Source organism: Astatotilapia calliptera, chromosome 18 (genome assembly GCF_964374335.1).
Source record: "Astatotilapia calliptera chromosome 18, fAstCal68.1, whole genome shotgun sequence".
Classification (NCBI taxonomy): domain Eukaryota; kingdom Metazoa; phylum Chordata; class Actinopteri; order Cichliformes; family Cichlidae; genus Astatotilapia; species Astatotilapia calliptera.
The window spans coordinates 20696769-20713235 of NC_137439.1; the positions used below are offsets into that span (position 1 = coordinate 20696769).

At 37.7% G+C, this 16467-nt stretch overlaps 2 protein-coding genes across 4 annotated transcripts in view; both read left to right on the plus strand.

Annotated features, from left to right (window-relative positions):
• The window catches only part of LOC113010977 (ephrin type-B receptor 1-B), a 436216-nt gene that overhangs the window by 119421 nt on the left and 300328 nt on the right, over positions 1-16467 (plus strand). The window lies entirely within an intron of this gene.
• The window catches only part of gpc5c (glypican 5c), a 106766-nt gene that overhangs the window by 60575 nt on the left and 29724 nt on the right, over positions 1-16467 (plus strand). For both annotated transcript variants that reach the window (XM_026148957.2, XM_026148956.2), the window contains one exon: positions 12676-12796. In XM_026148957.2, the coding sequence (XP_026004742.2) occupies positions 12676-12796 (121 nt within the window). The remainder of the gene's footprint in view (positions 1-12675; positions 12797-16467) is intronic.

Here is a 16467-nt window from a genome sequence, read left to right on the forward strand (position 1 = left end):
AGTGGCCACATGGGTGCAGTGTGAAAGCATATTCTACCAGACAATCTGCTAAGTCTGAAGATATTACACATGCAGTCCAGCTTCACAAATATACACCATGTATTTCCCCCCCAAATGACAAAGTAGATTAATCACTCATGGGTATATCAGGGTTTGGAGGAGGAAACAAGTTTACAGAGTACATGTTAGATCTGTTTCCTTCACTTATTGAGCAAGAGTGCTTATATTACACTGTGCTACAAGCTGTGATTTGCTAATGTCAGGAATTGCTTACACAGCCATCGGGATGACAGAGATAGAGCGTATGTGGGGGAATATGAGAAAGAAACCAAGACCAAGAGCAGTCAGTTGCTTGGAGTAGGTCAATTACACCAAATTAATTCAGCTCTTTGCAGTTACTGCGATTGTTAGATAAATCGATACATGTTCATTAGCCTGGAGTAGCACTGAAATGAAATATGCTTGGCTGGTTGGAGGATAGTAATGGGCCGATGATGAGCCAAACGAGATAGTGTCTCACCTAGCCCGAAGTAGGAAATAGAAATAAATGGGTAGAATAACCCTAATGACATCAAACACCTCCAAGCTACAAGATAATCACAGTATGTGATTACCAGTACGTATATGCACATTCTAAGTGATTCACAATAGCTTGCCATATCTCATTTCCCCATCTTTCTTTCTACCCTAAAACTGAATTCTATTCCTCTTAGTGTCTTCAGCTCCTTGACTATCCTCGGGATTAGCCTAAAGCTAGATGTTATAGAGGAGTGGTTTCAAACTTTCTGGACCCAAAGTTCAATTTTTGGCTTCCTTCATCTAGACAGTGGAGCAAAGGGAGCTGCCTTTTCAGATGCAGCACTCATTTGAAGTATCTCTTCTTTCTGAAAATATATTTTGGTTATCAAGTATCTCTTTAGCTTGTTTGACAACATATTAGCATTAGCCAACTTGATCCCAAACTGCAATTCCTACCAGTAATCTCAATGTTGGATTAGTTGGGATTTCTTCCATTTAAAAAAATGTTTTTTAGTTTTTTTTAAATAAAAAGAAAAAATCCATCTTGGACCATCTCGGCTATCTCAATGCTAAGAAGCATCCCAGCCTGCCTATATCATAAGATCATGGTCTGCTGTGAGTAGGGTCGACTTTTATCTTTATCCACCCAACAGTCTTGGGTGGATAAAGTCCATATTGACTACAGAAAATATGGAGACAAGACCTGGTGTTCTGGTCACCACAAAAAGCGAGAAAGCAAATCTGACCCAAGTGATTGGGTGTGAAAGCTTCTAACAGAAATATTCAGAGAGTGTTGGCAGCAATTAAGCAAACTGAAAATAGGATTCAGAATAAATACTGATGGGATGCTTAATGTGAGTCAAGAAAGGCCATTTACAGGTGTTCAATAGCATTAAAAAAAGATACAAAAAAAAAACAGTACGAAGAGGAGCATTCGCATGTGCAGTAACACCTTTCATTGCACAGCAGAGGACAGGCTTTTAGTGCACGATTGCCACGAGTAATTTGAGCCATAGGACCTCCAGCCATGTAGCTGTGACAGTGCAGCCACTCAATAAGCTAACTCGGTCTTGGTAAAATCACCCTGGGACCTCTTAAGAAGTGGTAAAGCAGTTGAGCCCTACGTAGTGGTGTGTAATTCCAACCTAACCCACAGCCCTAAACAGCCATAATTCATTGGCTTAAAGTGCCACAAAGCCATGCCACCAGTTCAGCACAGGTGATGTGCCTCCGGTAAACTCCGAAACTTTAAAGAAGGAGAAGGAGAAGGAGAAAAATCTTTCATCTTGGCTGGAATGACCGTGAATGTGTAATGATACCTTCCTTTATTTGACCACTGCTGTGTATTTGGTATAGGTCTGCATATTTGGAAACATGTTGGCCCATGTTACTTTGGATTGATCACTTACAAAGCACAGTTGGTGCAATTTTCAATGGAATCACCCTCTTCTTAAGAAATAGGAACTTTTTATAAATACAAAGAGCATATGACACTGACATTCTGGGACAAGGGATATTCGGTAAAAGCATGTACCCCTTAACAAACCTTTTAACCCTTCTCAGCTGTAGAGTCTTTCACATTACTGGTGCATTCTGTGATCCAGACATGGTCCAGACAAGTCCATGAAAGTGACAAAGGAGGCTACAGTACAACAATAGTTGGCATACATACACACTGTGTGATATAAAATGCATAATGCTAGAGGTTTCTTACTATAGCATAACAGATAAACACAAGTGTGGTCTAGGATGTTATTGCTGTTCAGGCCATATTTTTAGTGAGATGAGCAATTCAGATGTAGTGGGCAACATGTGATGAATAGATGTAAATACCTTGTTAGACTGCCACCCCCAGTTTTACAAAAACAGTCAACAGGATGCTGACTTGAAGCCAATCTGTTCAGATGTCGTCAGATTAATGGAAGATAGCACATGTTCGAAAGAGGCATTAGTAAAAGAACGTCTTCTGACAGAAAACAGCCAAATAGGTTTGCTTCGGGTATAATGGTTAATGGCAGAAGGTGATGTGGCTGTTCGATCATATGCAGATGATTCATCTTAACCAGTACCTTTCTCCACACTTGATCAGCTTCAGCTTCAGAAGAACAACTGCCTTGACTCATGTGACCGAATGAATCAAAGGCTTGAATTAGACTAGGGTGGTTAAACTGGAATCCTCTAACCTTTTGTCTTTCCTGAGGCATACTTGTTGAATCAAGATTGTGATGAAGACTATTTTCACAGTAGTCCAACAAACAAAAAACGGTCAATTTAAGGTGTCGAATATGCAACAAAGCAGCACAAGTATGGGTAGCTGTTTTTTCTGAACTCAATGCTTTTGTCCCACTGAGCTCAACTCACTTTGTTTTCTGCAGCATCATTTATAACAGAATAGAGTGGTATAAGTGTGCTGTATTATTACCCAGCTCTGTGCAAAAAGAGCTGGATTTAAAAATATTTAAATAAATCTTATAAGTATGATAAGCTAAAGTTAGAGAGCCAAGGCTGAGATGGTTTGGACATGTGCGGTGGAGAGGCAGTGGATATATTTGACAAAAGATGTTGAAAATGGAGCTGCCAGGCAGGAGGAAAAAGAGAAAAACCTCAGAGAAGATTCGCGGATGTAGTGAAGGAGAACTTACAGAGGGCTGGTGTAAAAGAAGAGGATGATAGGTATAGGGTGAGATGGAGACAGATGATCTGCTGTGGTGACCCCTCGAAGGAAGCAGTCGAATATCGCGCAGGAGGCATTGGAATATATTCATATGAGTAACAGAGTAGAACTTAACTGAGCTCAGGTTCACATAGCATGTCTGAGGGAGGAGGAGAATCCCAGTACAAGACCCATCCTATTGTCTGTCTTTATTGGGTATTACAGGCAACTAAGGTACAATTGTCATGTTTCCGGATTTTAGTCATATTTCTAATCGAACTGGGGATAACTTTTTCACAGGTTTGTGTATCATTAGGGAAAACTGGAATTTTTTTGTTTTTAAATACCCAACTGATAGTTGGAACAAGGAGGAGGTTGGAGGAGACTGATAAAAAGTAACAGAAGCAAAACAAAAACATCCAAGGCCGCTTGCCCAGGTGTTTCTGAGAACTCCAAGTGACTGGAGCTGCTGATGACATGTTCATGTTGTCACCAGCTGGCTTACAAATGACAGCGACAAGAAAAAGCAAGATTCTGCAGTGTCTGTATTTGCCGGGAGGGAAATGAACAGAAAGAAAAAAAAAAAGATGACTTCAACAAAAGTCTTGTTGTAGACTTGGAGAGATCATTTAAAAACAAAGAATAATAGGTGGGGGTGCATGGTGGATAAGAGTAATCAAGCATTGAATAGAAACCACACTGTTTAAGCTTGTCTGCCCTGCAAACGACCTCTCCTGATTTGCGTGCTGTTTCCCCTTGTGCATTTTCTGATGTCTAGTGCAGTTGTCCTTAGAGTACAGCTGACTACACTAACTACTATGAAGAGATTGGACAAGATATCAACCAAAGAATTTATCAGTGCTTAGTTTTTTAAATGCTTGACGTTTAAAGCATTTATTTTTAGCGTGCGGTTATCTTTGGGAATAACTGTTGGGTTTCAGGGACTGTGGCAAGCCCGAGACTGCCATTTGTATAGGCTCAAATTGCCTTACACGCCATAGATTTTTAGAGCATTTGTATGTGTTTGCTCATGTCTATGTTTATTGCCTATGGATGACCTTATGTGGGTTGGCGAGTAAATGTTTGTCAAGTGGCTCCTGACAAGTTGCCTGTTCATGGGCTTGAGGCTGTTTGCCATACAGTAAATGGCTACTAAGTTCACAGCATGTGAGAACAGTCTGGCCTTTCAGAACAAAACCTCCTGTTCAGAGTATTTCAATATGCCCAAGCCTTGCATGTAAAGTTCACTGGCTACAAGCATCTGCTCAGCGCCCCCTCCCCACACACACACTTGTTTGAAAGGGCATAAGAGAAAGGTCTAGATTTCTTTTTCAGCGGTATGGGTCTAATGTTATGTGAACAGCATATACTGTGCAGACTGATTAAAAACATGTAAAATAAATTAACAACATTTTTACTAATGTCATGGATTTCCAAATTAATAGTGGTCTGCTTGTCTGTGATATAACTGACCACTTACCAGTTTTTACTTTGTGTGACTGTGATTTAAAAAAAATAGATACCAAGATCATGATAGCAAAGCGAACAATAAATGAAGAAGCAATTCATGCCTTCAATTTCGATTTAGCACAACAAGATTGGAGTTCGGTGTATGAAGAGTCAGATGTGGACAAGGCTTATGATAATTTTCTAGATATTTTTACTATGTGGTACAATAAACATTGTCCTGTAAACGAACACATGACAAAGAAAAAAAAGATAAAAAGTCCTTGGCTCACAAAAGGAATTATTAATGCTTGCAAAAAGAAAAACAATCTGTATAAACAGTTTATCAAAGTAAAAACAAAAGAAGTGGAACAAAGATATAAAGCATATAGAAATAAATTGACTGATATTATAAGAACGAGCAAACAACTTTATTATAGAAGAAGATTATATGAAAATAAAAACAATATAAAAGGAACTTGGGATGTGTTAAACAACTTAATTAAACAAGGATCTTCTGGAACATCATATCCTGAATATTTTACTGATGCAAATGGTGAAAATCACAACATGAGTAATATTGTCGATGGGTTCAATAAATTCTTCATAAATGTTGGCCCAGAACTAGCAGCAGACATCCCGTGTCATAAAAATGAAAATATCAGTAATATAAAATCAAATCCCTTTTCACTGTTCCTCTCAGCTACAAATGAGCAAGAAGTAATAAATATCACATTAAAATGTAAAAGTAAGTCTTCAATGGATTATCATGACATAAATATGTCTGTAGTTAAACAGGTTATTCTGAATATTGCTAGTCCCTTAACATATATCTGTAATTTATCATTTCAGTCCGGTTGTTTTCCAAAAAAAATGAAAATTGTGAAAGTAATACCACTATATAAAAGTAATGACAAACACAGTTTTACCAATTATAGGCCTATTTCTCTACTGCCTCAATTCTCAAAAATTCTAGAAAAACTTTTTAATTCAAGATTAGAAAAATTCCTTGAAAAACATCAAATAATAAATGTTGGTCAGTATGGTTTCAGAACGCAAAGAACCACTTCAATGGCGATAATTGAGGCAGTAGAAGAAATTACTGATACACTGGATAAAAATAAATATGCAGTTGGTATTTTTGTTGACCTCAAAAAGGCCTTCGACACAATCAATCACTCAATTTTACTGGATAAATTGGAAAGATATGGTATTCGAGGGAAAGCTGGTAACTGGTTAAAAAGTTACCTAACAGGTCGGGAACAATATGTTAGCATAGGGCATTACCATTCAGAGAAACTTGGTATTACATGTGGTGTTCCCCAAGGGTCAGTGTTGGGACCAAAACTTTTCAATGTATACATAAATGATATTTTTGATGTTTCTCAAGTACTTAAACTCATACTGTTCGCAGATGACACCAACATATTTTTCAGTAGCGATGATTATACTGATCTTGTAATGACTGTAAACAGGGAGCTAAAATTAATAAAAAAATGGATGGACATAAATAAATTATCATTAAATATAAATAAAACTAAAGCAATGTTTTTTGGTAATTTAAAATATAATATAGAATTACCAATTATCATTGAAGGTGTACCAATTGATAATGTGAGTGAAAACAAATTTTTGGGAGTTATAATTGATAACAAAATTTCATGGAAACCCCACGTCAGACACATAAAAACCAAAATTTCTAGAAGCCTCGCAGTTTTGAACAAAGTGAAACAATTCCTTGATAAAGATGCACTTCGTACTCTGTACTGTACCCTGGTTCTTCCATATCTTACATATTGTGTGGAAGTGTGGGGAAATACATATAAAAATACAACTAATCCATTAGTCACAGAAACGAGCACTGCGTATTATTCACAAGGCTGGTTATCTAGATCATACTCACAAATTCTTTCTTCAGGCAAAGTTACTTAAATTCCAGGATCTGGTTAATTACAATACATCCATAATTTTGTATAAAGCTTTTACTAAACTTTTACCGGCAAATTTACAAACTAGATTTGAAATTCGAGAAAAGGTTTATAATGTGAGAGGCTTTGGAGAATTCAAATTACCCAGAACTCGAACAACCCGTAAAGGCTTTTGTGTGTCTGTATGTGGTGTGAAAATCTGGAACAGTCTGAGTTTACAATTGAAACAATGCAAAAATATTCATAGATTTAAATTTCTCTACAAACAGTTGGTCTGGTCACAGTATACTCAATGATGGGTTTTAGTGTGCTCTGTAATGTCTGTCCTCTTACCATTGCTGGTATGGATTCCAAAATAAAAAAATAAAAATAAAGTGTGCGTATGTATGTACATATATGTACTTGTGTGTGTAGATATATATGTATGTATATGTATGTGTGTCTGTTACTTGTAGTTATTACTGCCTGTTACCTGTGGTAATGCAATTTATAATTTATATATTCTGTATTCAGTTATGAAGGCTCTAATTGTTGGTTGCGAGCTGCCGCTTAGATGCTTGTATCTGCCCGGGGCTGTTGATGGGTCTGTATGCAATGATGGGCGTAGCTGCGGGAAGTTTATTGTTTTTTTTTGTTGATGAGTGAGTATAGGGGTGGGATTTAATAAGTTTTCTTCGTCCCACTCCTTTTTCAGGCAAGTTTTGTTTTTTGTTTTGTGTATTTTATGTTCAATATAGGTATTTGTTGTGCCTGAAAATGAATAAATAAATGAAATGAATGAAATGAATTTTGAGAAGATTGTTTGCCACTTATTTCAGTCCAGTTCTTGTGTAATTTGGCATACCTCAGCTTTTCTTCCTGTTTCCCTTCCTTAAAAATGACAGGCTTCTAGACAGCCACCCTTCCCTTGAGACCATTGCAGCTGAAGGACCAGGTGTATCTCTCAGATCCTGTGTCAGATCTTTGTGAAAGTAAGTATCTGAAAGTGCCTTGACTTTCAGATACTCTTCAGCTGCTGTACATGGGTTTTTAAGACATTTTTCCTCCATTTGTCCAGTTTCCTCAGATTTTTCACTGCACCCCATGCTCAGATATCCAAATTTCTGCCTAATGTATTTGAGAATCACCTTCTTTGACATTTTTCATAGATTAATATGTTATTGTTAAGTGACTCGTTTGGTCAGGTACCAGGATTGAACTAAACATGAGGGGGAAAAGAAGCGAGTCTCCAAAGAAAAACTTTTAAATACCTTGGACATTAACTATTTTTTCAATCTGTGATTTAGGAAATTTAAATATATATGGCAATAGTTTTATTTAAACAAAAAAATTATTAAGATTGGATTGTTGACATTTTTTGAATGTTAAGTAGCAAAAATTGCATGATTGTCTTAAAAAAATAACAAACATAAATCATCAAACAGGAGAACTTTAAAAAAAGCAGCTGATATAACCCACTGTGTACTAATCACAGGACTTCCCCATGAGTAACTCAACACATGTTCAATTCCCACAACAGCTGGGGGGTGGGGAAAAGCTTTATTAATCATGCAGAACCGACAATTTGCTGGTTATCTTGATAGCAGTGCCATCATCCCAAGTGCAGTACCCTCTTCAGCTGAAATGGTGCCACCCACAGCCACAAAAATACACACTCTCAGTCATAGTAAACAGCCTCCTCTCCTCTCAGTTATTAATCACTGACATTATTCCCCTCCTCGCCTTGCTCTAATTCAGTCTGATGTTTGTTTCACAGAAATGATTATAGCTAGGGAAATTAACATGCACTAATGTGAGCACTAAAGGGCTTAGTTATATGTCCAGTCTATTTAGTATAGACCAATTAATGAAATAATCACAAACTAGTCACTAATGCTCTGTATTTTTTTAACATTATGTTTTGTAGAAGTAAGTTCACGGTGGATTGTTCTGGAAGGAATTCAGCGTGAAAGCATGGAAATAGAACATTAATAATGCACACAAACAGTATTATTAAGCAGCCCTTTATTTTTTTAATGCAGTCCATGTATGCTAAAATGTTTCTATCATATTTTTTACCTTAAATGTTTGTTTTTGTAATTTTATCAGTGTGTCTTCTTACTACATGAAGCAATATCAAGCTAAAGTGTGCAACAGACCCACTAATGCTTTGGTGTGATAGCAGATTCTGCACTCTTAGTCTATCATGAATTCTGCACCCCAAACAGAGCCTCAGTAGCAGATTCTGCTCCACTGATGCATTGAGAGGAGAGATAGCCAAGTATCACAAATTCACATTTTATCAAAGAAATGCTCCATTTGCCTTACAAAAATAAAGCTTTGCAGCAGTAATTTTGGTATTTAAGTAGCTAAGCATGAGAATATTTATAGCATTTTTCCACATTACAAAAAAGAACAAAGATAGGACTGAGAAAAGAGACTGCTGCAGTTTGTATTGCACTGTATTGATTGTCTACATAGATATTAGTCAAGCCCATTTACCTATAGAAATTCTGGTTTAAATCACTCAAGTACTTACTGGAGTTAAATATTGACATTATCAAAGAGAAGACGTGTGTCTGTTACCTATAGACTTAATTTTGTGTGCATAAAGCCATTTACTTTTTTTTCTTGTCTCCAAAAAACACTTCATTCTAGGTGATCTAAGTGATTGTGTACTGGGTTCCACATTGTTGCTAAATCTGCAATAATGCTTACTGTCACTTTATGTCACTAAAACAGGTCAGAATGCTAAGCACTGAATTTGTTGAGATTTCTACACCAGTTTAAACATACAATCTGTTAATCAGTGCACTGTGCTGCACACTGTTATAATTAGTGAGACATATTGTAGTGAAACTTTACTTCAAAGTAAGCCATGAACTGTGAGAGTCTCTTTTCAGTTTGAAGATTTGTTTCAGTTACAGATTACTAGACCAGACAGATTACTTTGATAATTCTTGAGTGACTGTCTACTCCAGTAAAAACTAATGTTGATTTCAGTACCAGTAATGTGTGCTAAGATTTTTCTCCAGTAGGAGACATATTGTTTAGTCTTTACATCCACACTGAGACTGTTTTAGCTTGCACAGTGTTTGTCTTTTCACAATTGAATAATAGGATCCTGCTGATACAAGGCATGCATCTAATAAACTTCAGGAGAATGTCACAAAGCGTCCTGCTGATGAACATGTACATAAATTAAATAAGATGATTCTAATGAATCAAGAAAAGATCTAGATTATCCATTCATTTGAATGTCTTCATTCCTAATGTCAATCCCAGAGGAGTCCTTGGCAAAAGAAGTAATAAAGCTCCCATCGTTTAAGAAATGATCTACAATCATTTATTTGCCTGGCAAATACAGATGTGTAATCTCTTTTACCAGTGATGCTTTATGTTTATACAGTAGTCTTTTGGGGTCATAAATCATTGAAAACTCTGAAAGATAGAATCTGTAGTTTTTAGTTGTTTTATGTTTCTTTTCATGTGACGAGCAAGAGCAGCCACAAGTGCTCTCAAAAATAAATTAATTAAAACAAAAAGAAGAGTAATTAAGCCCTTTGTGAATGTGTGAATGTTACAAGCTTAGGCAGTTGGGTTTAACAGATAAAATAGAATCAGATTCACCATGGGTCACTTTGCTATCAATCCCTCGCAGTAGCAAAAGGCAATTCAAATTCCAGATCAAATACGCATCCTTGTAATTCAATTAATGCAATATACATGAAAATATCCTTTACCTTGGGTATTCTCAAGATGACCCCCCCCCCCCCCCCATACACCTTAAAAATGAATAATGATTTTTCATGCTTCGCCCCAAAGCCCACGAGCATTCCTTCAGGCTTTGAAAAGAGCAAAACATTTCATTTTGGGGTCAGCATCAGGGAGTACAGGTCACTGCTAGTCTGTGCTTCAGGCAGAGGGAAAGGACGCGAACAGACAAAGCTGCCTTCAAGAGTGCGCATCAATTGTGCATTCACGGGGGAGTGAGTCACTTCCATAGAAAAAGGGCTCTGAGTCAGAAGCCATAAATGTGTAGAAAGAGTTTTCAAATGCTTGGTGAGGTTCTGCATTTGAGGCCACCAGAAGGGCAGAAGAGCTAATTCTAAAAAAGAAGGAGTCATCATTTGGGTGCTGTAGCATTTGTGCTGTACTGTGTGCTCAGTGTTTAATCCCCTGAGTTATAGCGCTCGAGTGAAATTTATTCCAAAACAGTTCACTGTTGCCATTCAGAGCAAACTTATAACATCTGAATTCTGCCTTGAAATTTGCTGCATTAATTGTATGTCTATCGCGTAATCAGTTCTGGGATATCCTGCTGTGTCAGTGGTTACATCCCCTATGTAGTATCAAACAAGCCCTGCAATGAAATGTTCCAGGCCAAATGCACTGCCAGACTCACCATGACACTTCCCTTTTATTAGCATCCAATTTGATGAGCTCATTTCCGCACCAACACTCTTATCACAAGCCAAGCCTGGAGACAGTCAGACCCCTAAGACACAGCCCCCCACTTTAAACCACTGCTTAGAGGGCTGTTTGATTCTTCAATTAATCTCTTGTGTCAGAGGGGAGAAGCTGTAAGTCCAAAAGCTATTGATAGCGTCCATGTTCGGAAGACTGAGAGTTGGCAGCAAATAAGAATTTTCAGTTGTTGTCCAAGCAGTTTGTTTGTGTGTGTGTGTGTGTGTGTGTGTGTGTGTGTGTGTGTGTGTGTGTGTGTGTGTGTGTGTGTGTGTGTGTGTGTGTGTGTGTGTGTGTGTGTGTGTGGCACACAGAAAATCTGGTTGGTAAATATCCTAAAGTAAAATAAGCACTTGAAGGAAGAAAATGAAGCATAAAATCAAATACACAAACAACGAGATGTAAAGTTAATCTGCAATGTCAGAGGATTACACAGGATTTTTTTTTTTTTTTGCATCATTTTGCTGTTTCAGCAAGATGAAGGAGCACCGACCTTATCAAGACACTGCTTATATCACAGGCCAGAGATTTTTTAAGGGTCAGCACTTTTATGATTGCCTCGACTCATATTCACAAGTACAAGTATATGTAAGCACGATGACAAAAGCACTCACATACCCATAAAGACATCCTTACAAACACGCTCGCTTAAACCATCCATAATCACTTTATCAGCCTCGCGCTGCCTGCTGAAGCATCAATTGATTTGTTGCCAGTACATGTCACTCCTCTCCAGTGCCGTTAAATCTCCCAAGTATGGAAGATTAGCATCAATATATAATTCTAAAATTAATTTGGAGGAAAATGAGGGATAAGTGCATCGCATCATTGAAAGTCAATTTGTATATCTCACCCTCACCCGTGAGGTCAACTGCTTACGGTATTGGCCACAATAATACTAGACTAAAATAAGATTAATGACACAAAGAGCGAGCCAGTGCTGGTGGAGGTTACAGGAAATGGGCACACACTGATGTTGTTTTTTGTTGTTTTTGAACGCCTGTGCGAGACACTGCAGTGCTCAGTATCAGCTCCAAATGTTCAGCATTCAAACCATCAAAACTGTAAAACGTTAAATCACCGATTCTTTACGGACAAATTTCCAATCTATTATTAGACATCAAAAACGCTTCCTATTTAATTCAGGTTGGCCGCTAGAAAAGTTTAGCCTCTCTGACATCAGCTCAACAACAGCTCTGAAGAAATTAACAGCTATAGTTCCTGCCAGGCTTCAGGGCCACAGAGCATGCCAGAGTTTAAAAGGCCCAGCATGCATTTGTCTCAATCACAATTTTTACAAGGCAGAGCTCAGCTATCATTAAAATATTTCCTCACACAAGACCATGAAAAGCATCATTAAATGATCTGGATTAGATTTCAGTGTTGATGCAGGAGAGGATGCATAATGGAGCTTTTTAACAATATGTTGTTGACAAATGAGGCAAATTATAAAGACGCTGGAGTCTAACCAGGAGCCTGGCATAGTGTGTGTTTCTGATTGGTTGTAGCGTCCGAGGTATATTTCCATAGTGATAAATCACAGAGTCATATTAAATTGTGCAACTCACAGCAATAACACATTAGCAATATTCTGATATTAACAAATACATTCAGCATTGCATGTTAACAGCATAAAGATGATGTTGGCGACTAAATTGATTCCGGCTTTCTTTTTTGTCACAGTTATACAGGCAGAGTTGTAGGAAATGGTCTGTATGCCCAGAGGAATAACCCAGAGGTCAAAGTTCGCAATGTGGAGTGCACAGTCGCTGAAGCTAAGGAGAGGCTGGAGAACTTCAACACGGTAGGATGGATTTTTCAGTTATCATATGCATAGCTTAATTCTTTTATTAGACCAGCTATCATAAAAACAAGAAAATATTAATAGAAATCTGTCAAAAATGTGTTTACAACTATAAAATGTGTGCTTATTCATTAGTAGAATAACAAACTGAATTCATGTTTTAACACTAAAATGTGAGCCAGCACACTGGACATATTAATAACATTCAACCACTAAACCCATTTTGGTCTGTTCAGTAATGCAAGTAAATAGCTGTAATTCAGAATCTAATAATTTTTTTCTCTTCTTTTTGTCAATTTTTCAGCTTTCTTGTCAAATAGTTGTTTGACAATTTATGAATAACAACAATATTTATATTTTAGCATTAAAACTCAGATTTTGAGTAAAGAGCTTAACTGTGATGGATGCACATGGTCTAATTGTTGTGTTTTGTAATTAATAACAAGAGGAATTAAGAAGATAATAATAATGCTAATAATACAGACTTGATGATTGTTGGTTGTGGACAAATGCAACTCAAAGTCTTATAAGGACTCAAATGCTATGACACATTGTCAAAAGAACTACTGAAATGTCCTTGCCATTTTCTTTTGATCCAAAGACTTGTTTTGAGCTCAGAGGCAGATATCAAAGATAAATGAAAAGGATAGTGTGTGAAAGGGAGACAGTGACAAAAAAGGGAATTACTGTGGAAAGAAAAAAAAAAGAAAGATGAGAGGCAGGAGCAAAAGGTCATGAATGAGTGACAGATAGCATAGATGACACAGGCAGCTTCAAAGTGACACTGTTTGTCATGTAGATGGGGTTTAGGGCTGAAAAGAACCAAGAAGAAAAGGGCCATTTCAGACAGTCCCTAGAGGCCATTTGAGGAGACAAACGGGCCAGGATTTGGTTCCCCTCTGCCCGCCTGCCCTTTTGTTGCCCTGAAAAAATTATGGCCACAGATAGAAAGTGCAGCGATGACTAGAGCTCTATCTCTATATCTCACTTTGCTTTTTCCGTTTGACCACTTTTATACCTGTGTGGTTTCCCATGCTTCCATCTTATGGATTTCCCTTTTTCTCTGTATTAACTGTATTTTTGTTTTAGTCTTATTTGAGTCGATAGTGTCACTCGTTACTCTTTCATCTGTACAGCAGCCACACTATATATCACTCAACCTGTTAACTGGCAGTTCAAGATCATTCCTGTTAGACCACAACATCCCATTGTGCTGGTGGCTGTCAAGTGCCTCGTTGTCATGGAAACTATGCAGAGTTGAGCGGGTGTCCTGTTGACATTTACAGACTTGAAAAGCCTACCTTGCATCTACACTAGGTGCCAGAGCTTGACTGAGCTTTATGTTTGTGCCAGATAAGAGAGAGTATCACAGAGTGTTAGCCTGCATGAAGTGACAGTCAACCAAAGAAAGTCTTGGTCGACTGGAATCGTTACTACTCTCAAACCAATCGATTGGCGGCACTGGGTGGGGGGTGATAAGAGAAGAAACGTTCAGCTTGGTCTCGGTGTAGGTGTGTGCTCCTGCGAGACCGAGGAGCTAGTGAATCTGTGGTTTGGTGTGAATGCTGTTATAAATGAATTATTAGGGCAAACACGGAAATCGACGAGTTCTGATGTATTTGCACTCAAAGCCTTGAGCCTAAACGGGGAAGTTGTTTGAACATAATAACACCGACAAAATGTAAATGTTAATTGAACAGGATACATTCATTTGGGAAAATTAAAAGCTACTAAAACACGCAGGAGGTGACAAGATTGGCTGATCAGTGAGAATTTGGCTGAATAAACAAATATCAACCAAGCTATCAACCAGTCGAACTAGAGATTACAGCACAAGTCATCACATGTGCTCATACCTGTGTGAACAGATTGCTTGCTAAGATGCAGATTTGCAGACATAGGAACACTAAAAAAGAGAAAATAAAACTGTATGTTTTCTGAAATACTGCATATTAACTTTTAAAGTTCATCTATGCCTGACAGCAAAGATGGTCACTATTTAGACAAATACTGTAGGCCAGATAAAAGTGGTTTTGTTCTGAATGTTCTGAACATTTTTGGAACCAGAAGCTTCAATTCATCAATAACCTTTGAGCATACTTTTGCTGGATGCTGGCAAACAGTTGATAAGTAAAGGCACAAAACATGCAACATGCAATTTACCTGAAATACCTGAAAATTAATTTGCTTTTTAAAATCTATCTGCATTCATAAACAAGGACTGGAAAAGGAAGTTTTTCATTGCTCTGAGATTCAGGTGTGCTATTGGAAAGACGCACACTGCTTTGTATACAGTGGGCTGCTGAGGGGGCCTGGGAGCATGGAGCAAACCTATAAATAACCAAAAACCAGCCAGGCATGTGATTGTCATTGTTCTTGGAAGAGCTGCAAGCACATAAAAGTAAAGGTTATCTTACTAAAAGTGCAGGCAAACTATCAATTTTTATCTTTGAATAAATAAATAATGAGTTTGATTGATTTTATGTTAAATCTGATTTCATATTAAACAACAAAAAAATAGTTTGATAGTATAATGTGTGACTGTGACAGTAACAAAAGGTTAAAAAAAAGTCTGCCTGGTTTACTCTCATGGACTAGATGATTCAAAGCATAGCCTGCACAGTGTTGGTCCTCCGTGCATGCTTGTACCCCCACTTTCATCTTTTCAAAAACTCCTTTGAGTTTCAGATGCTCGCAACACTTTTAAGTCCTCACTTCTTCAAACGACTGTTTAGGGTTAAGATTTCGATTGTGTGTCGATGTTAGGAGGATAATTAGGCCGTGCGTTTGTCTTCTTTCATCCTTTGAACTACTGTGGATATTTATTTCATTTTAAATGGAAATTAGATGCTGACAAATAACAAATGCACACCGACTGCTTTTAAATCATATCCATATTTTCTTTTTTTTTTAGCTTAAAAGATATTGCAGGTTTTTCAGAGAAGGTCTAATCTCAGCTTTTTCCAGATTTGAATAACTTCAATTTCCGGGATTAGTGGGCTTAAAGACGTGTATATTTTTACCTACTGAAGAGCAGTTACACTCTGAGCACTGTGGCACTAAGAGGATTGGAAAACTACTCTTGATATATCGCAGACTATGACCCATCATCTAACTATGGCACCCTTCTGTTTAAGCACTCAGATCCCTTTACAAAATGAGTATGTGTGTGAGTTTCACCCACACAACCCTACACATACAGTACACACGGGGATAGAGCTAGAGGACATGCACACAACATTTCCACGTTAAATCAAGGACATAACATCTAGAAATAAAACTAAAATACACACACACACACGGGACAAGGCTAAATCTTGACCTTCTATAAAATAGTCCATTAAATGAGTAGGCCAACTCCCCTGTCCTCCCCTGTGTACCTCCTCTAACTCTCCTCTTTCTCCTTTTCTTTCTTTTTGCCTGTAAAGGTTGCTAATCCGGACAATAAATGCTTCAAAGTAGATTTCTGATTCTTAGCCATCAGTCCAGCTGTTTTTGGGTGGGGATCATTTCACAACGGTCTATCTGTTTCCATGTGATTATTAAGTCCAGATCATTTGTCAGTTTGTCACTTTGCACTTTTGTAAATGAAAAGTCAGCGGCAACATTCAGGGTAGGAAAAAAACCCCAAAACACTCAGACGCTGATTCTCATGCTTTATTTCTATCTTT